This window comes from Podarcis vaucheri (assembly GCF_965113315.1).
Source record: "Podarcis vaucheri genome assembly, chromosome: 11".
Classification (NCBI taxonomy): domain Eukaryota; kingdom Metazoa; phylum Chordata; class Lepidosauria; order Squamata; family Lacertidae; genus Podarcis; species Podarcis vaucheri.
The window spans coordinates 17,917,937-17,940,647 of NC_138749.1; the positions used below are offsets into that span (position 1 = coordinate 17,917,937).

Here is a 22,711-nt window from a genome sequence, read left to right on the forward strand (position 1 = left end):
AGTGTTTTACATCGATTTCAGCAGGTTTACTCTCAGCATACGTTAGTTGGGTATCTCTTTCTATAATTAAGCTGAGCAAAAACAAGCAGTTCACATGTAAGTAGCCATTGGACCAAATCCATTTGAATGACTTTCCCTGCTGTAGCCAAGTGTATGATATGCTTGAGTATGGACAATGTTTTTTGTGGCCTGTTATGGCTGACATTTTCCTGGTCTCTTACTGTGACTAAGAGGTTTGGAGTGAGCCGCCAAGACATTTCCTCCTGCCCCCCAACCCCTGCCTTCTCTTGTGCCTCTTCCCACTGGCCTTCCCTACCCCCGCCCCAACAGCCTTAGTTAGGGGAATGGTGTAATTTTGTGGGAAATGCCTTCTCCATTATCAAGGGCGAAGGTTCTCCTGAGAACCTTTGGCTCAGCTCTAGGGCTACATCTGCACCAGCCCTGACAAGATTACCTCCTAACCAGGGTTTGCAAATTAGCATCATGCTCTGCTTTCAGAGCATGATGGTTATTGTTAACCCTTGTGAAAGTTGGGGCAGATGTAACCCATAGTTAAGTCATTGTGGGAAGTTTTGGAGCAGATGATTGTGAAAGAGGCAAAGGTGCCCTTAATCTCACAACCTGCTCCTGATCTCATAACCATGTTTAGAGATCTGGAGCGCTAAATGTGAGCCAGAGCTGTGTGTTGAAACAGCTTCATATACACACACTTTCTCAAACACATCAAATTTCTGAAGTGGTGGCGGGGTAGGAGGAGAAATGGTCTTATAGAAGACTTGCAAAAGCCTTCTGAGCATGCACAGACATTCCGTTCTCAAAAGAAACTTTGGGGAGTGGAGTTTCAAAATAAAGACCTGCAATTTCCCAAGTTACCAATGCATGCTCTGAACATGCTCAGAAGTCTTCACTTCAGAGTGAGGAACTCCTTAGGACTGGAGGAAGTTGGGGACACCTGTGGTTCTATGGAAAAGGCCATAACCCAGTGGTAGAGCATCTCCTTTGTATGCAGGAGATCCCAGATTGAATCCCTGACATCTGTAGCTAGGGTTGGGCATGTCCCCTGCCAGAACCCCTGGAGTCAGTGTAGACAATAATGAGGATGGACTAGTTGGGAAGCTTCTTTTATTCCTATGTTCCTCCATATGCTGTTGGACTACAGCTCCCACCATCCCTGGTCATTTACCATGTTGGCAGGGGCTGATGGGAATTGAGAGTTCAATAGAAGCTGGCAAGCCACATGTCCCATCCCCCCCCCCGGTTTAGGATTAACAGCCATTGGGTTAACCTGGGGTGGGGACTATAGCTTTCTATTCCTCTTGCTCAATGAGGAATAGGGGGAGGAGAGAGAAAGCCACACTTTTTAGAGTTCACATGTGCTGAAGTAGCTTAGAAGCAGCCTTCAACCTTAGCTTCAGTGGCTGCTGTCCCTCCTCCTCCGCCGCCACCACCCTCCTGCAGTTTGTAAAAGTGTGAAAAGCAGACAGTGGGAGGGAAGCAGGCAGGTGAGAGAAGCTGAGCATCACAAGCGAAGGTGAAATTTGAAATTGGTCTTGGCTCATAATGGCTAGCATCGTGTTTTCAAAGCCAGAGCATGGGGGTTTCCACTTCCAAACAAACCCCTCTCCCATCCCTCTCCACCCCTGCATAAAAGTGTGGTTCTGCACTGATGTGGCTCAGTTACCATGTGCCAGAATGTTTGTCTGATACATATGGAATTTCTCTACAGAGTCCCCCCCAGGAGAGTCACCTAAGAAGGGTAAAAAAGGAAAGAAAGATAAAGGAGACAAAGGAAAAGAAGGTAAACCAGGTAAAGTATGGGTTTATTTAATTTTTACATCACTGTTTTGCTGACAGCCACAAAAGACGGCTACTTTCACTTTCACTTTCTCCTCTTCCTCCAAAAGCGTCTTGGCAAGTTTTGATTAGGCAGGGGAAACATTTTGGTTGCCAAAGGGAAGAGGAAGACATTCTCAAGCCTGAAGCCTGACCTGAATGATAAATAATATACTCATAAAATGTCCATCAATCAAAGGCATTCAGGGAAATCAACCAATGTTTGTTACTCACAACTTTTTTAAGTATTCCTAGGTAAAATACTTTCCCAAATGTTAACGGTGTGTTTATATTTAAGGCACTCCACGAGGGAAAGAGAAAGGGAAGACCGCTCCAGCTCCAGCTGAAGATGTACCGCCTCCCCCTCCTGTAGAGCTACCTCGAATTAAACCAGGATCAGATGAATGGGTTTACGTTGATGAACCACTTCCTCAAGTATGGCAGTCCAAAATCAGCATTACATTATGGTGGTCTTCCTTCCTTCCTTCCCCACCCTCACCTTTGCCTTGATGTTTTGAATGGCTTCCAATGCCATGGTAAACATAAAATGGAAAAGGTGTTTTGTTTTTTTTGCAAAACTGGTTGGCCAATTCTTGAGATAGGGAGAGTCGTATGCACTGCAGCCTCCCCATAGTTCGCTGTAGAAGGCAAGAAAAGTCTTAAAGCGAAGTTATTGGGTTGGATTTAATGTCATGCTACAACAGATGTTCTGTCAGCATAAACATTTCAGCTTGTCAGATGGAGCGATTCTCCTTTCCTCCCCCTGTGTGCTTTTCTGGGGTTTCTCCTGGCTCCCCCTGGGCCAATTTTGGGGGGGATTTGAGTTAGGAGGAGGAATTTTAAAAGTGCAAAATAAGTAAAAGGATTGTTATTAGTATCCTCCTGTCCAATTTCCAAGGCGTTTAGTCATATATCCTCCATAACACCATTTGAGATAGTTTACTGAAAGACAGAAATTGGCTCAAGGCCACCCAGTGAGCTTGGAGATTTGAAATGAGGGTGTTCCCTTTCCATTCGTAATACTTTGCCTATAGCATGACACTGGCTCTTGCCAAGAAGGTGGCTGTGTCAAGCATAGTATCAGCAATGACATGGCAAGAAGGCATGGAAGTTGAGGTAAGAGAAGAAAATAAAATAAAAAGGTAGATTTATTTATTTATTTATTTATTTATTTATTTATTTATTTGTACCCCGCCCATCTGGCTGGGTTTCCCCAGCCACTCTGGGCGGCTTCCAACAAAGATTAAAAATACATTAAAATGCCACACATTACAAACTTCCCTGAACAGGGCTGCCTTAAGATGTCTTCTGAATGTCAGGTAGTTATTTATTGCTTTCACATCTGATGGGAGGGCGTTCCACAGGGCAGGCGCCACTACCGAGAAGGCCCTCTGCCTGGTTCCCTGTAGCTTTGCTTCTCGCAATGAGGGAACCGCCAGAAGGCCCTCGGCGCTGGATGGGGGTGGAGACGCTCCTTCAATAACTTATGGTGCAATAACTTAATATACCCCCTTCCTGACAGCATTTTAGTTAGGCAGCCCATTGGTCGGCACATAAAACCAATGTCTTTTAAAACTTAACAGGAGGTGCCTGAATTTTTAGTTCCTTATTGGGAAACGGTGGAGAAAACCTATAAGAATAACATCAAAGCCACACTTCGATGCCTCAGAGATGAACAGCATGTCATCATTCATTATCTGTCACATGCTAGGTAAGCCAAGGGGATTTTATGACTCAATGATATGCACTGTTCCTGCCACCATCTTTCATTTGTTGAACCTTTGGCTTCTTCTCATATTGTTGTGCACAGAAATCATTTCAGGGAATTCTTAACACGCCCCGACCACAAACAGGAGTTTGTGACTCAGTGGCAAGCCGATTATAACTCAGTGGCTGATGACCTGTGGGAAGACGATGAAACGAAAGAAGAGCTGCATCAAAGGGTTACTGTAAGTGGCATCTGAAAGTGTTGGAAAGTGTTGGAGAGCCAGTGTGGTGTAGTGGTTAAGAGCGGTAGTCTCGTAATCTGGTGAACCGGGTTTGAGTCCCCGCTCTTTCACATGTAGCTGCTGGGTGACCTTGGGCCAGTCACACTTCTCTGAAGTCCCTCAGCCCCACTCACCTCACAGAGTGTTTGTTGTGGGGGAGGAAGGGAAAGGAGAGTGTTAGCCGCTTTGAGACTCCTTCGGGTAGTGATAAAGCGGGATATCAAATCCAAACTCTTCTTCTTCTTCTTGGATCACTTGCTGAGCTTTGTCGATCTGGATCTTGCCCTGGAGTAAACAAGAATGCAAAGAAAATAGACTGCAATTCTCAAGGGCCTAACTCTTGAAGTCTCTAGTGTTTTATCGGATAGAGAGCAGGCAAATCTGTCAATTTTGATTTTGCTCAGTTTCTCACCTTCCCAATCTGAATTTCAATCAGACACATTTCTGCATCAGTTTCTTTTTTTGAGGACTGTAAAAACCAGTTAGCAAGCATTTTAGTGTGTATTTCCTCTAATGCATCCATTTTCGTATGCAATTTTGCCGAATACTATAATGCATTAATAGTATAATTATTATAATGCATTGTACATTAATTTTATTAATATATGCATTTTTATGTATACTTTCCCCATAATATACACATTTTTGGAGGCTTCTTTTTGCCTGGAAAACTGCATGGGAATATCAAAGAATAGCTACATTTGGGTTCACATACTGCTTTAGATGCCTGGGAAAGGTGTCCTGCAGTCAGAGGAGCACTGCGGCTCTCCAGTAGGAAGAGGAAATATTTGAGCCTCATCTCTTGACTTTGGTGTGATATATCTGGTATGCCTGTACACTGGGGTGGAGAACCTGTAGTACTCCAGCAGTTGCTGGACTCCAACACCCGTCAGCCCCAGCCAGCATGGAGAATGGTCAGAGATGATGGGAGTTATAGTCCAATATCTGGAGGGTCACAGGTTTCCCACTCTTGCTGTGCACCTTTTGCCTAAGACCTACGTAGTCTGCATGCATAGATGCAAGAGTTCTTGTGGCACAAGAGCAAATGCCATTTTCAGTATACTTTTAGAAATTTTACTTGGCTGTGTCATTACCATCAGTGCATTTTTGCTGTTTGCAAGACAGGCATGAAATCGTCACGTCGGATGATTAGACATTAGATGCATGAGATCTTACATTGCAATACTGAGGAAGTGTGAGACTTTAACTTGAAATTAAGTAGCAAGAGAATGGGACTAGAAATCCAGCCCTACCACATGACATACCCAAAGCTTATCTCCAAAGGCACATAGCTAATGTGGCTGCTGACCACAACACCTGTTTAAGTTACTGGGAAGAGAAATTTATTGTATCCTCTTCTCTGGCAGCTCAGTGACTCAGACAGTAGAGTAATGGAAAAGGGAGTGGCTTAAAAGGAGTAAAACCTGAAGCTTGGTTTGGTTCAGGGGGGTATTTTTGCTTATTGTGGTAGAAGGCACCTGCTTTTTCTTAAGAAAAAACAAATTCTCAGCCCTTATTCATAAACCACTGAGATGAAAGCCATTAAGATAAAAGTCACACCCATCAATATCTGAATGGGAAACTAAGTTATACAAATGTGCAGCGATATGAAAATTTGCAGGCGACATGTTTATGAAAGGAGAGAGACAACAGTAAAATAATCTTATTCCAAACTGGCATAGCTTTATTATTTACCGAGAAACTTCCTGTTTTAAGACACGTTTTCAATACATTGCAACAAACTGCCATAGTAATGGCAAGTGTGGGAAGCCTTTGGCCCTCCAGATGTTGCTAAACCAAAACTCCCACCACCCCTGACCATTGGCCATGCTTGCTGAGGCTGATGGGAGTTGTAGTTCAGCAACATCTGGAAGGCCAAAGACTGCCCATGACAACATCTGGAGGGCACCCTATTGGTTAACCCTGGTGTGGGGCCTCATTTAGAGACTCGTGTGTGAACTGGAACTAAATATCAAACATGCACTTAACTGTCGTTTTTATTTCTGTTGTGTTTTGGCAAAGCACTTTTGATGTTTTGGTACTTTTCATTTTTCATCTTTTCAGGACCTGAGAGATCGTCTGTGGGATATCTGTGAAAACAGGAGGGATGAAGCTGAGCAAGAGCGCAATGATATCATGAGCGATGGCTGGCTGCCAGACCGATTGGCACTTCTGATGAACCACATCTTTTCACTTATGCAGGTCTAGCAATATTATGCTGTTAGCGTATTTTTTTAAATAGTCTAGATGGGGGAGGGGCTGACGTTTACACTGATGTGTGTTTTCAGCCCTTGACTGAAGCTATAACCTAACTAGGCCATTAGCGAAACATATTTAGCTACTCCATGGCTACGAGCAGCATCCTCTGCTGTGCAAATTGAAGAGTTAAGGTCTGGTAAGCTGCTCATTGCTTGTATTCTCATTGTGCTGCTGGATCCAGATGTAGCTGCACACATAGGGATGTAAGAAGGCATCTTCTCCCATTCTGCCTGTGTTTGTCACATGCAGCATCGTTTCCATTCATCTGCAGTTTGTCTTCCTCCAAAACCTATGTTATTTGTCTCACTGTCCACTGTAGCAAAACATTACTATCTTATTCCACCCCATTCATTTTAGTGCAAAAGTAGGGGAAATGCAATCAGTTAGGTCTTGTTTGGGGACTGAAAGCGACAACAACGGCAAATACCAATTGCATTCACTGGATTGGCTTCCTTTCTGGACACCAGCAATTTCCAGTCCTGTTTCTGCTTTCATCAGAATTCCCAGCATTTGTATCCATGCATCAGTGTTTATGCAGCTTGAGACTGGTTTGTTTATTTAAAAAAAAAAAATTGTGTTGCACTTAGCTTATCAGTCTCCAAGCAGTTTACCAAAAAAAAAAAAGGAAAAAAAAAAGGTGGGAAATGAAATTCAGATCGTTATCACTGTGCAAATCAGTTTGCATTCCAGAATTCATTCTGTGTAGTGCAAGGCCAAATTGGTTGCTGGTTCATAGCTTTTGGCTCAGTTCTTTCTCATTTTGCTTCTGCCTTCCTCTGCTCTGCCCTTGTCTTGCTTTTGCTTCACTTTGTCTAGCCTTGCTTTGATCCCAGGACTTGACTCTCTGGCTTGGCAGTAGACGGATCTGACATAGAGCTAAAGAGCACGAGGCCTAAACCTCTGACCTGGTGTGCTTTTCTTCACAACTGGATAGCAACACTCATGTTGATTGGTTTGGGGTTCCCCCCTCCTGGCACACACATACCTTTGAGACTGTGGCTTTGCGAATTTTCCCATGAAAACACAGCACCGTTTTTGCTTTTCAGTTATATATTTAGAGGCTTCTGTTCTAATAATAAATCAAAAGTATGACAGGTGCATATTGCTTCTTGCCTGCACTTTGAAGGAAGAGATGCTCTGAACTTGCCAAAATCCGCCTGGCACAACTGCTCATTTAAGCACACTTATAGACTGAAAGTAAGGAGTTTGCATAAATGTGACGTAGGGCCAAAGCAGACCTTACAGGGCCACCATTCCCATGTGAGACCCATTTGCATAAAAAGCAGGGGAAAGAACATATTGGGAAAGGGAGCTGAACCTGCTTGCTGTGCTTTATCTCAACGGCTCTACGTCCTCCTCCATTTCCAGCTGTGATAGCAGAAATAAACAAGGAAGGGAGAAAAAGTGGAGCAACAGGGAACATAGAACATAGGAGGAAGAAGGGTTCAGCAGCTCCCATTTGCTCTGCTTTTACAAGCAGATCCACCTCCTGCTTTATGTGTGAATGGGACAGACACATATGTGAATGGGCCAGTATCACATTTATATGTGAGAAAGATCATAGCTCAGTGGTAGAGCGTCTGCTTTGCGGCAGAAGGTCCTAGGTTCAATCCCCAGCATCTCCAGTTAAGACTGGGAGGGAACCCTGCCTGAATTCCTGGAGAGCCACTGGCAGTCAGTGTGGACAATACTGAGTTAGATGGACCAATGGTCAACTCAGCATAAGGCAGCTTCCCATATTCCTCTGTGTGAATGGGCCAGCATGGCACATCGTTTGGCCCTCCTTTTTCTGAGCAGAAGAGTGACTTCTAGGGCCATTGTAGTTATCCTTTGCTACCTGGCCCTTAACCTGAGGTAAGAGAATGGGAGTAGGCCAACGGATTGCACATGCTCTCCCCACATTTGGATTTGCCTCCCCACCCTCTGCTAAGTTCCAATCATGGCTAGTCACCAGGGTTTGAAGGTGGCTGCAAGTAGGGTTAGTAGCAAACCCTGGTTAGCAGTAACCCTGGTTAAAGTCAGTGCACAACAAGGCATGTTTTAGATTGATGGTGAGGAGAATTAACAAGGGAGATGAGAAGCAAAGGGGTAGGGATAGGAGAGTACAGTCTTTTGGAGAAACCCTCAACCACAGTTTCCAAAAGTTCCTCAAGTTTCTGGGGGAAGGAATGCAACAGTTACAACTGTATAGTTCTGGTATGGGTAGCATAGCGAAGGACTTTCTTGGTTGTTGTTAAAGAGAACATTAGGATTCTTTGGCTCAAGCTAGAAAAGGAAAAGCAATAGCCCCATATCTCTTCCTCAAATTTGCACCATAAAATCCAGTTGTGAAAAAACACATAATGGGATATCATTGCATCACATAACACTTTGAAGTTACAAGTGAAAGGGTGGAAATATGTGGCTGCTGCACAATCATGGTTTGTCCTCAGTTGTGACTTTAGTATGCTTGGTCCTAAAATTATTTAAATATTGGGTCCATTCTTAGAATCTATTCCCCCCCCTCCCCCACTATAGCATTTTGATGTTTTAGGAACTGCTTTCTGAATTATCCATGGAGATAAGGTGTCAGGAAATACTTGAATAATTTCTTGTTTTGTTTTCCTGATATATCATGAAGAATGAACTGGACCGTTTCCAGGATACCAAGAGGCTTTTGCATGACTACTATAGAGGAATGGAAGGCAAAATCCCAACAGAGACCAGCAATGAGTTTACCAGAATACCTTTGATAGACCTAACTGATAAAGAACAACCCATGGAAGAGGCCAAGACTAGAATGTACATTTAAAATTGTGGTATTGTAATAATCACTGGATGTGGGGGTGGAAAGAGGAAGGGAGAATATAACTGATTTGGGAATAGAGTAAGCTATGTGCATGGCTGGGGAAGTGTAAATAGCTCAGTAGTCAACCTCACACCTCACATTCAAAAGATTCTCTGGCATTTCCAGTTGCAAAAAGGGAGCTTAGAAAGCAGATATTGGTAAATACTTCTGATCAAGACCTTGGAGAGCTGTTGCTGCTGGTCAGATGGACCATTGGTCTGACCTTGTGTAAAGTGGCTTCTTATGTTCCGATAGTACACCTGTGAGAAGAATTAAAGGTGACAGCTTTAGGTATTATGGTTGTAGTGAAGTAAATAGTTATACTCTTTGTGTAATCAACATAACTGAATTCATAAGAAATAAAAGTCTGGAGGCAGGTGCATGCATCCTATACTTACCTTTTCCACCTATCATGAATTATATGCACACTGTACACTCATGCACAATGCAGTGAGGTGTGTGCACATTCACAAACACACAAAATACCTATGCTTTGCTCCTGGACACTCACCGGGTTGCTAAAGTGCAAATTCAAACCCGGATCTGATCACCAAATGAACACAGGTACTTGTGCAAATGCTTGCATAAAGACAGAATACCAAGCAGACACCTTTTCCCTAAGCTCAGATCTCTGTCCTTGCAAGTCAAGGGTCATCACCCTCTTGCTGCCCTCTCTTTCCCCCAGTGGCTTGAGTTCCCTGGAAGGAGGGATTGGTTGTTATGCCACTCTGGGAACTGTAGCTTTGTGAGGGGCACAGGGAGTCTCCTAATACCTCTCAGAACCCTTAGAGTTTCCAGGATTCTTTGGGGGAAGCCATGACTCTTTAACACGGTATAAAACTTCTTTAAATGTAAGGTGCAGATATGGCCTAGGTTTTACAAGTGCCATCAGGGAACGAGAGTAAGATTTGGGTTCCTTCCCACCTCACCTTCAACAGTACAGGCAGGATGTTGAGTGTAAACCTTACATAGATGAGTATGGGTCACTATCCATCCACTTTAAAAAAAGAAGAAAGGGATAGATAATTTGGCAGGGACTTCACCCATCTATGTGCCTTGGTTTGTACTAAATGTCCTACATGCAGTGGGAGAATGTTGAAACTTGAGGTTTGTCCCATGCACCATTTCTATGCAGAACGTAAGGCCTGCATGGGAACCAGCTTGTATTTTTTTATATGAGACCTTTATAATGAACAGAAATATTCTCTTGGAGAGCAAATATACAAGTTTAAGTTTTGAGAAATGCAGAAGTAAATCTGTTGCCCCTCTCTCTCTCTCTCTCTCTCATTCTCTCTCTTTCTGTTTTAAGAATTCCTCTGAGTGTTCACAGAGCTGCTTCTCCAGAACCAAAGGACAAGATGAAAGCAATTCCAGTCAAGATCAAGGATGATGTGTTTTCTGAAAGCATAATCTTTAATTTTGCCCCAGAAGAAAAACAGATTACTGAGATGTGGCACAATATTGTAGCCACAATATCCAACATGGTAAGAAAAGCCATGGATACAGCCGTTAAGAATGTAAAAAGAACTTGCTGGATCAGGCCGGTAGGAAACCCGCACTCAGGAAATTCTGCAATTTCCAACATTGGGCATCCTGCATCCAACCATGGAGGCAATTTGGAAGCATCCTGATAAATGTTTTGCTGACTCCAGTGCAAGATTACTGCGGTGTTCTCTCTTTAAGGATTCCCCTGAAGACAGAAACTCTGATTTGTGCAAATTTTCAGTTTTAATTGGGCATTCTTACCTATTATATAAATGTGCTAGGACTATTCAGAGAATCCCTTCAATATCTCAAAAAAGCATCTCTATAGAGAATTTGGTGATAAGAAAATTCTTTGAAATTTGATCAGTTACTTACATGATGAAACAGTGTGAAAGTCAAATTCATCACGGAACAGCTGTAGTTATCCCCCCCAAATCATACATAAATGATTTTTTACTTGGCTGCAGAGATCCCATGAGTGGAATGCTGCTGAGAGGATACTCTCACTGGCAGAAGGGGAAGGGGAGGCAATTTTCACTGATTCCCCTTGAAGCCCCATGCACCTCTTCGAAAATATGCAGAAGGTTGGTGAGCCTTTCAAAGCAGCGCAAATATAAACAGCAAAAAACGGTCTTCTCTCCCCACTCTCACCATCAGCAGGAGCCCCCACTGGATTGAAGACACTTCCATTCATGGAAGAGCAAGTCTGTATCCATGCCCTGTACTGTATAGTTTCTCTGTCTCTTATTTAGGTAAGGGATAGCCAGTGTGGTGCTCTCCAAATATTTATTGGACTCCGGCTCCCATCAGCCTCAGCCAACACCGCCAAAGGGCAGGGATTATGGGAGTTGGAGTCCACAAAGCCTGCAGATTATCCGTAATCTAGATAATGTGTATTTGTGACGGATGGTCTGTCTTACTTATTTTATTTATTTATTAGGTGATTCACAAGACAAAAATACAAGATAAAACCACAAATGTGTCGTTAAAACAAAAACAAAAAAACAATAGCTCCCTCTCCCACAAACACATTGAAAAGACTGTAGAATATTAATCAGCCAAATGCCTAATTGAAGAGGAACGTTGTTGCCTAGCACTTAAATATATATAATGAAGGCGCCAGATGAATCTCCCCGAGGAGAGCATTACACAATGGGGAGCCACTGCAGAAAAGGCCCCGTTCTCGTGTTGCCACCCTCCGAACCTCACATGGAGGAGGCACATTAAGAAGAACCTCAGATTATGAACACAGAGTTTGAGTTGGTTTATATGGGGAAAGGCAGTTCTTATATAAGCCCTATGGGTCTCATCCAAAGAGTCCCTTACATGAGCAGAAGGGTCTTCTCTTATTTCAAGGGAGTGTCTCCAGTATCTGCCCATTCATTCTGTGGTTGAAGGCCCCATGCTACAGCCTGTGCCTTTCCAGAATGATGTAAGAGCAGAAGAAGAGTATGGGAGCAGTTATATTAGATTCCCACCAGCCACCTGGAGCAACTTGGGGACTGGAAGGAGAAAGTTCAGAAGCCACCGCATGATCTCTGGATCCCAACCTATAGAGAAGTAATAGTTTATAATGTTAAGTGGTTTGTTTCATAACGACATGCTGGTTATTGACAATCATGAAACAACGATCGTTTTGTTCAAAATGCTCTTGCTGCTTTTTTACTTAAGTGTGACCCTTTAAAATTAAGGTTACGGCTGAAATACAAGCAAAAGAGGCGGAGGAAGAAAAAGAACGGCTTCAGCAAGAAATGAAAGAAAAAGAGCGCCAAAAATCTTCCCAGGCAGAAAAGAAGGGGAAAGAAGGGAAAGGGAAAAAAGGGAAAGGAGGAAAGGAAGCCAAAGGTGGAAAGGATGCCAAAGGAGGGAAAGGAGGGAAAGATGCCAAAGGAAAGGAAGGCAAAGATGCCAAAGGAAAAAAAGGAAAAAAGAAAGGTAAATGAGATGCAAGGTAAAAGAGAGGGAGGGTTCTGGATTAATACAATTGTGTTTGATTTTTTTAAAAAAACCACCACAACAAAACTTTGCCTGCCCAGCAAAACAGAAGAGGGGAGTTAAGGTATAACTCTTACTGGAGCCTGCACACACGTCGGTCCCCCTTTTCAGGAGTTAGCTCAGGGACAGGGAGCCTGTGGCTGCTCACATGTTTCTGGACTACAACTCCCACAATCCCAGGGGTGTAGGAAAGGGGGTGCGGGTGGTGTGGGCCGCCCTGGGTGTCATCCTTAAGGAGGGTGAAAAAATGGCACACCACGGGGGGTGGCACTCACCGTGGGGCCTGGACTGCAGTGTGCCCAAGCCACGTGTCTCTCCTGCGAGTGATGCGGTGGCTTGGGGCCCCGCGCTGCCCGAAATGGTAGTGTGAGGCTTGTGTCTGCCAGGCAGCCTCTGTGGGCAGCATGCCGCCGTGTCCTCTTGCACGGATCACCGCAGCGCCCCATGCACAGATCACCACAGCTCCCCTGTGCACGGATCACCCCGCCCCCGCCGCTCCAGGTGCCAGAGCAGTTAGCTACACCCCTGCACAATCCCCAACCATTTGCCATGCTGACAGAGACAGATGGGAGTTGGAGTCCAACAACTAAAGCAGTCAGCTTCTGGTCTAGAAAGGACATCTAAAATTAAGGTAATCTACAAGCTCTAACTATGCTTCACTACTGTATTGGAATACAGTATACACAGGAGATGTATTGCTTAATGCATGGTTTTATTAAGACTGTCAATTTTCCCTGTGTATTATTAACAATTGGTTGCAAGCTCACTGTGGCTGAAAAACAGCATACAAATGTAATAAACAGTAACTTCTGGAGGGTTGCAGGTTCCCCACTCCTAAATTAGACTGTACTCAAAGATCTTTCCTGGTCTGTTGTCAAAGAGATGTCTTACAATTCAAAAAGCAAAGCCAAAAAGGCAGCATTCGACACTTGATGTTATAGATGAATGCTGTTTGGTATTTTGGCATTTTGTATCTTGTCGTGTTACACTTTTGTGGTATACAGAGTCAAACCATTTGTCCATCTAGCTCTTTAGGATGTCAGACAGGGGCCTATCTGGAGATGCCAGGGATTGAACCTGGAACCTTTGGCATGGAAACCATTGAGCTATGCTGCTTCCCAAATGGGTATCCATGCCATCTGACCGAAGCAGCAGCAGTAAGGGCAGCAGAAACACCTGGGGAATCAGGGAGAGAGGTTTGCCAAGGACCATTTCAAGGAAGAAGGAAAGCCCAGGACCATAGTGGTTGGCATCAGCCCAGGGCAGGAAGGTCTGCATTAATGAAAAGGTCATAAGCCCAGCACTCCATTTCAGAGATGGGTGTTATTCCCCTTATGACCAGTGCTGCACATCTAGAGAGGCAGCAGCGCCACCGCAAGGGAGCTGATGTCCCCCCTCCCAAGTGGTGCCAACAGCCACTGATCCTGAGAGTTCTGAGGCCTGGGATCTGTTGATTCCATCTGGCCAGAATAGCCAGGCCAGCAGGTAGACTGGAAGAGGACTCTGAAAAGCATCTGAAGTCCCACAGTAGCTCCCTTTTGCTGCCTTAGCCCTTCTGAAGAGACACAGCCGCTGGATATTAGACCAGGTTTGCTTGATGCCGACAACACCTGATGTTCTGAAGAGAGGCAGCTTCAAAAATAAGGCAACATCACATTCCTTGATATCTGATTTATTGGGTTGTTTTCAATCAAGTTTTAGTCAGGGCAAACCTATTGGAATTAATAGACCTCAGTCATGTTCACTAATTTCAGTGTGTCTACTCTGAGTAAAACGTACTTGAATGCCACTCATATGTTGTTATGGCATACTTTGAGAACTGTCATGGTTGAATAGTGGTTATACTATTGTAAAATGAAGAAATAAGGTTCATTCTTGGAATATCAAAATCGCTAGGGCGACCTTGAGCCATTTACCATATTTCCTCCTAACCTACCTTACCAGGGGACAACCAGATATCTGGTCTGCACTCAGGAAGGTCCTACATGTGAGTAGTTCATGCATTAAGTTTAGGAAGACCTGATTGTGCTGGTTGCATGATGTAACTGTCCTGAAATGCTTTCCAAGCATTGTTTGTTTATTAAATTAATAGCTTGAGTTTTGTCCAAAGAGCTCAAGAAGGCATGTATCGTTACCTCTCACCCTTCCCTTTATCCTCACTATCGCCATGTGAGGATGGGAGCCTAATAAAGACCCTGGGCCACCCAGGAAGCCTTATGGTTGGATGGGGATTTGAACCCAGGTCTCCCCAGTCCCAGTCTGATGCTGTGATTGCTATGCCACACTACATAATGATCAAGTGAAGCTGTCTCTTGTTGCCTCTCGTTTCAGATCCTGTTTCTGAAATGTTGACAAGTTCAGTTTTACCTACATTTTGAGTTGCGTTCATTTTGTGAAATGCCCAGTTAGGCTAACAGTAGTGTAAAGCATTATGCATACAGAAATTTGCAGATTCTTTTTTCTTTTTTCTTTTTTTTTGTAAAAATACGTGCTTCTCCTTGCAGCCTCTCATTCTCCACCAGAGCCAACGCCAACACCAATTCCTTTATCCCCGGAGGAACTAAAGAAACTAGAACTAAGGCTTAAAATGAAGCAGGAATATTTTGCTGCGCTGGAGCATGAAGGTATGCATTAAATTTCAATCAGGTAAATTCAGAAACAGCCCCACATTTGAAATTAAGCTGGAATTAAGCTTAAGCTGGAAAATAGTAGGAAAGAAAGACCATGGATTGCTTTAAATATTCAAAATGCTACAGCAGCATTTGCTTGAACGTGTTGTGGGCATTATGCTTAACCATTTTTAACACTATCCATTATTTACTGCCATAACCCTGGATAAGATTTGAAACCTAGTGAAACCATGTTGCAGGTTGCTAAACTAGGCCTCCCCCAGGAAGGTGTATATAATATGACATCGGAGAAACTTGCTTGTTATCGCCTTGTTACCGGAGAAACGGGGGGGGGGGGGAGGAGGCAGGGAAAACCACCATAACCATGGTTTGCTTGCTGCAGCTGAAATATTTAAGCATCGATAATGACATCCATGGTTTGCAAAACCATTTCAACCCATGGTTTCACTTCACACTTGCAAGGTTTAGGTATTACGATATAATGCTAACTAATTAACTAACAACGGTTAAGGGAAACTAATTTTGGCAGTAGCTTCAAGGCAGACAACTAGTAGAAGTGAGTGGCCACAAATACATTTATACAATTATTAAGACAATTTTAACCCACCATTCACTGGGTGACCTCATGGTGGAATTATTTAAAGCAGCAGCAAGCCAACAAAATGAGAAGTAAAGTATATTGAATAATAATAATAAAAATTGTTCCAACATAAAGCCACAACAGTAAAGCAATGAAACTAGCATCCTGTGCAAGCCCAGGCAAACACATTTTAATCTGGCGCCAGAATGTCAGCTGTGTTGGTGCCTATCAAACTTATGGGGCAAGGCCATTATACAATTGTGGAGCAATTTAGGTGACTTTAAAAGCAGATTAGTGGGGGACCTGCTGGCCATGAAGTAAACAGCAGAAACTGAGAGCTCCCAGATAAAATATTTTAAAAGACAGATTCCTCACTTACTATTTATTTATTATTATTACTTTGTTTAAAATAATATAATAAAATAATAATGCAGATTAGACAAATTCCTGGATGTTAAGGCTTTCCATGGCTGCTTGTCACTATTGATGGATATATACCATCTACATGATCCAAAGCATTGTGCCCTAGAATACTGGGGAACAACTGTGGGAGACAGCTATGGTGTCCATGTCTTGCTTAGGGCTCACTATAGGCATCTGATTGGCTGCAGTGGAAATAGGCTCCTGGAAAAGATTAGCTTTCGGTCTCAACCAGCAAGTCTCTTCTGTTCTTCACAGGGCTCTTACTTAGAGCAGCCCAGCTTTTATAGACCCATCGGATCAGACTGCCAGTTCCCAAATAATGCCTAATGCTATCGCTTGATTGCCAGACCTGTAAAACAGTGTTTGTATTCTTACTTGTTCTTAAACAATTTCTTAAAACAGCGGAGGCTGCAAAATCTCGGCTTGAGCTGTTGAAAGCCAAAGCACTCGCCTTCACTGAAGATCTGCAAACGAAAGCAGAAGTAACATACAGGAATATGGAAACATGGCTTGAGGAGAGATTCTTGGCTGAAATGGCAAGGTAATGGTTAATTTTGTTGAAAGCATTATAATAATGGAATCACTGAACTGTAGATTTGGAAGGGACCCCGAGGTAATGCGGGAGGTTTTAGGAGGAAAGAGGAATTTCGTGCAAGCCTCTACAGGAGCAGGTGAGGTGGTGTTCAGGTTGGAGTTGCACAGAGGCGCACTCAAGGCCAATCTGGGTATTCTATTATATTCAAAATATTCCTTATATTCTCCTTCATTTGTATACCTGGAAGAAACCCTCCTGATCTTGATGTATATACTCATTTAGTGTATTTTTTCAATCTGTTAGCTTATATGTTTGCAAACAACTTGTAATCATTGTTTAACAGAGAAAGAGGCCTATAGTTTTTAATTTGCATCTTGTTTTGGGATTACTGTGATATAGGCCTCTTTCCATGTTTCTGGGATTTCACCTGTAATCAACTCAAGGCCAATCTGGTGCCCTTGCCTGGCATCTGCCACCACCTCGCTGCTGCTCCTTCTTCTCTCAGTAAGCAACATTTCTACAGAGAAGCTATTGCTGTGGCTCTGTGTCACACCAGACAAGCTGCTCCTGCTGAAGCTTTTTAACCCCCCTGCCACTGTTTCTTAAATCCTTACAGTGTCAACAAATTAACCGAGGTTGCCCGCCACCACATCGAAACCTCTACCAAGATCCAGTATGAATTAGTTCTGGAAGGCGTAGAGTTTTACATTAACGGTGATGTCAAAGTCTTTCCAGATCCTCTTCCTCCACCTCGCCCTCCATCGGTAGAAATGCCTACAAATGGTACTTTAACTATTTCGCAGCTTAGCACACTTCATAAGCAGTTTCTGCAGGTGGCACCTAAAGGTAAGAAATCACCTTGTTTTCAAAAAGTTGTTTATTTATTATTTATTTCCCCAAAGTATTTGTATCCTGTTCCACACACACACACACACACACACACACACAGTGGCTTACAGCGATCAATCACAAGATGATCTCGGCCATTAAATACTGACTTGAGATTTAAAGCTACTAACAGTTTTATATCCCTGCTAGCAGTAATTCTGGAACTTCTTACAATGGTGTGTTCCAGTATATGGAAATGCTTCTTTTCCATTATATCTAAGTGCAGCGTCAAAACACTCATGAGCCATGTAGGTTACCTCACACATTAACAGTCCTATCCTAGACATCAGGCTTCCTCAAACTTGCCCTCCAGATGTTTTGAGACTACAATTCCCATCATCCCTGACCACTGGTCCTGGTAGCTAGGGATCATGGGAGTTGTAGGCCAAAAATATCTGGAGGGCCGAGTTTGAGGAAGCCTGCTGTACATCATGGGTCACCGATGTGGGGCTTTCCCTGGTGCCTACAATGTCCTATCCTCTGCCTATCCTCCTTCTTAAATTACTCTGGAAAGATTCCTTCCTTAGCCAATATAATACTTTTTACAGTCTATTTGTGGGAGCGATTGGAGCAGCAGTATTACAGCTGAGGAGGGGAGATTTGTGGCCTGCATGTTGCACCCACATCATTTTATCCACTTTGCTAATGTGCCCACAGGACCAAGAAGTTTGGCAATCCCTGCTGTACATGTTTACTTGGGAGTAAGCCCTGCTTTGCTTCTTTAGCGCTTGCTCCCAGGAAAGGTTGAGTAGGATTCCGAGCAACATTTAGAACATTAAATACTTTTCAAAAAGGTTGTTAATTGAGCATTCTTCCTGATTTGCTTTGCACAGTGTGTGCAGGGAGGTCAGGCGACATCAGCCTGGAAGCAGGCTGTAAAATGTGCTTTTTCTGAACACGTAGCTGTGCTCTTATATATTGACACTGACCTGGTAACAATTGACCATCAGCATTAGCATCAAAACATCTATCCCTGCCTTCTTCCCAAAGGAGATTGTGGTCTATTAAATGGTTTCCTAACTCGGTACCCTCCAGATGTTTTGGACCACGATTTCTATCATCCCTGATAGAAATATGACTGGAGCTGACAGGATGGCATCAGGTTGGGGAAGGCTGGTCTGTACAGTGGCGTAGCGTGGGGGGTGCCAGGGGTGCCGGCCGCACCGGGCGCAACATCTGGGGGGGGGGCGCGCTCGCTGCCTCCGGAGTCGCCAAAGAGCCTCGGGCGCAGGCTGTAGCGGAGCCGCATGTCTCGCGGAACCGACGAGCTGTGTGCGCGTCCGGGCTGAAGGCGCCCGGCAGGCAGCGGCTCTCAGCGCTCGCCGCGGAGGACGCGCCAGGTAGCCCCTCCTCACAGCCCCCCCTCCGCCGGTGCTGCTGCAGCTGCTGGGCCGTTGCATTTTCCTCGCCTCTCTGCCCCCCTCCTCCTCCGGGCAAGCGGCGTCGTTTGGGCTGCAGCGCCAGCGGCAACTCGCAGGTTAGGGGTTGGGGGGGCGCAAATTACTTGCCTTGCCCCGGGTTAGGGGGCGCAAATTACTTGCGTTGCCCCGGGTGCTGACAACTCACGCTACGCCGCTGGGTCTTTAGCAAGCTATCTGGTGTAAAGGTAAAGGGAAAGGGACCCCTGACCATTAGGTCCAGTTGTGACCAACTCTGGGGTTGTGGTGCTCATCTTGCTTTATTGGCCGAGGGAGCCAGCATACAGCTTCCGGGTCATGTGGCCAGTATGACTAAGCCGCTTCTGGCGAACCAGAGCAGTGCATGGAAACGCCATTTACTTTCCTGCCGGAGCGGTACCTATTTATCTACTTGCACTTTGACATGCTTTCGAACTGCTAGGTTGACAAGAGCAGGGACTGATAATAATAATATAATAATAATTTATTATTTATACCCCGCCCATCTAGCTGAGTTTCCCCAGCCACTCTGGGCGGCTCCCAATCAAGTGTTAAAAACAGTACAGCATTAAATATTAAAAACTTCCCTGAACAGCCTTCAGATGTCTTTTAAAGATAGGATAGCTGCTTATTTCCTTCACAATTGAAGGGAGGGTGCCACTACTGAGGGTGCCACAGGGTGGGTGCCACTACTGAGAAGGCCCTCTGTCTGGTTCCCTGTAACCTCACTTCTCGCAATGAGGGAACCGCCAGAAGGCCCTTGGTGCTGGATCTCAGTGTCCAGGCTGAACAACACTGAGCAACGGGAGCTCACCCCGTCGCAGGGATTCGAACCGCCGACCTTCTGATTGGCAAGTCCTAGGCTCTGTGGTTTAACCCACAGCGCCACCTGCATTATCTGGAGTAGCCAGATGCAAAAGCAGGCAGGTGTCCTGCACCTTTTGATAGTTGTGAGGAAGGGGGAATTTCTGTAGCTATAGTTCACCATGCAAACTGCACCTGCTGAAAATTCCCTCTTCCATTTAACTATTAAAAAGTCCAGGAGCCTTGTCCTTGTTTGTATCTGGCCCAGGCTAAAGCTATCAGGGGTAGATATTTAGTATCGGTCAAAGACATCCTTGCCACTCCCCACACCAAGCCCTGTTGATATAATCTCAGCTCTAGAATTATTTGCATAGAGGTCCTTCTCCATGCTTGCCTCCAACTTGATACAGGGTGTAATACACTGCTGTACCATCTGAACTAGGAATAAGAGATCTTCTGACATTTTTATATGTAAAAACACTATACGCCTTTGCAGACCCCTTCAAAATTACTGCACGAACAAGCAGAAAGGATTTTTAGAGCTTTGCTCTACAAATTTGTAGTATCATATAGGAAGTCAGCAGAAAAAAGGGAAACGGTAGAAGGAAACTTGCATGCTGTATACCAAATAGTATTTTGACTCAGAATCAACCAATATCTGTGGCTTCAGAGTACTTTTAGCCACAAAAGGAAGATTAGATCATACAGAGAAGCTTAGCTAGCAACATGGAAAGCACCCAGATTTGCTTAAGAGGCCAACGGCCTTGTTACTGATTCTTCCTATAGGAAAGAAAATGGCATTAAGTGGAACATTGACTATCTTAATAAAGTTTTTTTTCTCAGGACATTTCCATTGCCTAGGAAAGATAACCCTTCTGGCCTCTTACAGAGCACAGTTGCAGCAATCAGTACTCTTGGTTTTTTGATTTGCCGTTGGTTTTCAGTTTGATGCTGAACACACTCTTAATTAGAATTGTGTGGACTTGTTTGCAGTGGAGTCAATTAACTCCCGCCCCCCAGGATTGATTTGGATTGGAATTGGTACTTATGGGCAAAAGTGGAGAGTGCTTGGGAAGTTGTCTTTTTCTGAGAGTTTGAAATGGTGGAGACATTATGGTTGGACAAACCAATGGAGTGGCTAAGGTATTAAAGGAAATCCAGCCAAGTGTTCAAAGGTGCATTGTCTTAAAAAGGCTTGAAAGGCAGCACTGAAGAGCACCAGCCACTCTCCTGCAGTCTTCAAACACCATTAGCTGATGACTGCTGCTTCAGAAATGGTGGAGGGAGAGCTCTCTCTCCCCTGCGCCAACCTCCACCTACAGCAGCAAAATGGGGGGTGGGATTTCAGGGGGGGCTCTTGTTCTTCCTAGCCTCACCTCTTTTCCTTCCTTTCTTCTTCCCTACCATCCCTGACACCTGGAATGTTGGGGGAGGTAGTTCCTGTGAGCAACTAACGTTGTCTAGCAATCTGTGAAAATTGCACTCCCCAGTGTTCAAGGCACAGGGTAGGGAGGAGGTGGAACAGAGATAGGAGGAGGGAAAGGGAGAGTTCCTGGCTGTGTTGCTTTTGCTGCTGGATCAGCAGTCATATAGGTAGAAGGGAATTCTGCAGTTGAGGTTAAAACCTGAGCCGGAGAAGAATTTGGAGGTTTTAGTGCTTGCCTCATTTTTAAGGTGAACCTAATGAGTTGTTGAGGTTCATATTCATAGGTTTGGTAATGTGTCTGTCTGTGACTTACTTCCAAGTATGTGATCTTAGCCACTTAGGCTACTTATGCATGCCTATCTTTAGTTGTGTGCAACCACAATAATAATGCATCCTAATACTGAGTTATATTTAAAATATTTATAGCCATAGCAGCACTGAAACAATTTAAAAGCAAGAATATAACTCCAGGCATCCAAAAACAACCAGGAAAGAATCACCAGTTTCAACAAATATGGCTGTCAAAGTACCCTTGGCTAAAACATGACAGTGAGAGGGGCACCATGTACTGTGCTTTGTGTCGGAAACACAATGTGGATTTAGGGGAGAAAACACACAATTTTTGTTCTGGGACTGATGACTTTGTACTTGAATTAGTCAACGACCACCACAACAGTGAAGCTCATGCATGGGCTACCTGTATGGAAGCAGCCAGTGGCTCTGTCCCAGACACAGCTACCACTGAGCAGATGTTAAAGAGCATGAGCAAAACAACCTTAGGAAGAATAGAAAACCTTTTCAGAACATGCCACGCCATTGCCAAAACTGGACGCCCCATCACAGACCTGGACTGGATGTGTAAGCTGGATGATATGAAAGGGGTGGATATTGGTTCCATATTTAGAAATGACAAGGCAGCAAGGATCTTTATTCATTTCATTGCTGAAGTGGAACGAAGAGCCTTGAAAGAGAAATTAGAAAAATGCAAGTTCTTCTCACTCATTAGTGATGGCGTTACAGACAGCACAATAAGAGAAGCTGCCCTGGTGTACGTACGTTTTGCACTCCAAGGGAAGATCCACTGCCAGATTGTTGGCGTTCAGTCAGTGGACAAACGTGATGCGGCTGCTGTGAAGAATGCCATTGTGCAAACATTACAGACCAGTTTGCAGCTCAATTTGCCAAGCCAAGACTGGGCGAGGAAACTTGTTGGCTTTGGAAGTGGTGGTGGAGATATTATGGTTGGACAAAGCAATGGGGTAGCTAAACTGTTAAAAGAAATCCAGCCATGTGTTCAGAGTGTGCATTGCCTCGTGCATCACCTTGAAATAGCTTACAAGGCAGCACTGAAGAGCACCCAACTATACACCATTCTAACAGAGCTCTTGCAAAACATGTACTACTATTATAACTCTCCACTGAACAAGAACGACCTCAAGCTAGTCTATGAAGATCTCAACCTGAGAACATCCATTCCTTCTCGAATTGGTGGCTCCCGATGGCTTCTTCGCCTACAGACAGCTCTTCAGATCCTTCTGAAAGGATACCCAGCATTTGTCTTACACATGAGTAAGGTAAAGGCTCTTTAAAACCAAGCATGATTTGAAGAAATAATAAGTGAAAACCTGTGTTTGGTCATTG

The 22,711-nt window shown here is 44.2% G+C and overlaps 1 protein-coding gene across 4 annotated transcripts in view; it reads left to right on the forward strand.

Annotated features, from left to right (window-relative positions):
* The window catches only part of SPEF2 (sperm flagellar 2), a 96,458-nt gene that overhangs the window by 47,445 nt on the left and 26,302 nt on the right, over positions 1 to 22,711 (forward strand). For 2 of the 4 annotated variants that reach the window (XM_082241736.1, XM_082241737.1), the window contains exons 20-31: positions 1,727 to 1,807; positions 2,132 to 2,268; positions 3,417 to 3,544; positions 3,644 to 3,782; positions 5,886 to 6,023; positions 8,701 to 8,861; positions 10,217 to 10,391; positions 12,084 to 12,327; positions 14,892 to 15,011; positions 16,423 to 16,561; positions 17,172 to 17,401; positions 21,497 to 22,644. In XM_082241736.1, coding sequence (XP_082097862.1) covers positions 1,727 to 1,807; positions 2,132 to 2,268; positions 3,417 to 3,544; positions 3,644 to 3,782; positions 5,886 to 6,023; positions 8,701 to 8,861; positions 10,217 to 10,391; positions 12,084 to 12,327; positions 14,892 to 15,011; positions 16,423 to 16,561; positions 17,172 to 17,401; positions 21,497 to 22,644 — 2,840 coding nt within the window. The remainder of the gene's footprint in view (positions 1 to 1,726; positions 1,808 to 2,131; positions 2,269 to 3,416; positions 3,545 to 3,643; positions 3,783 to 5,885; positions 6,024 to 8,700; positions 8,862 to 10,216; positions 10,392 to 12,083; positions 12,328 to 14,891; positions 15,012 to 16,422; positions 16,562 to 17,171; positions 17,402 to 21,496; positions 22,645 to 22,711) is intronic. The other 2 variants (XM_082241738.1, XM_082241739.1) reach the window with 1 other exon arrangement.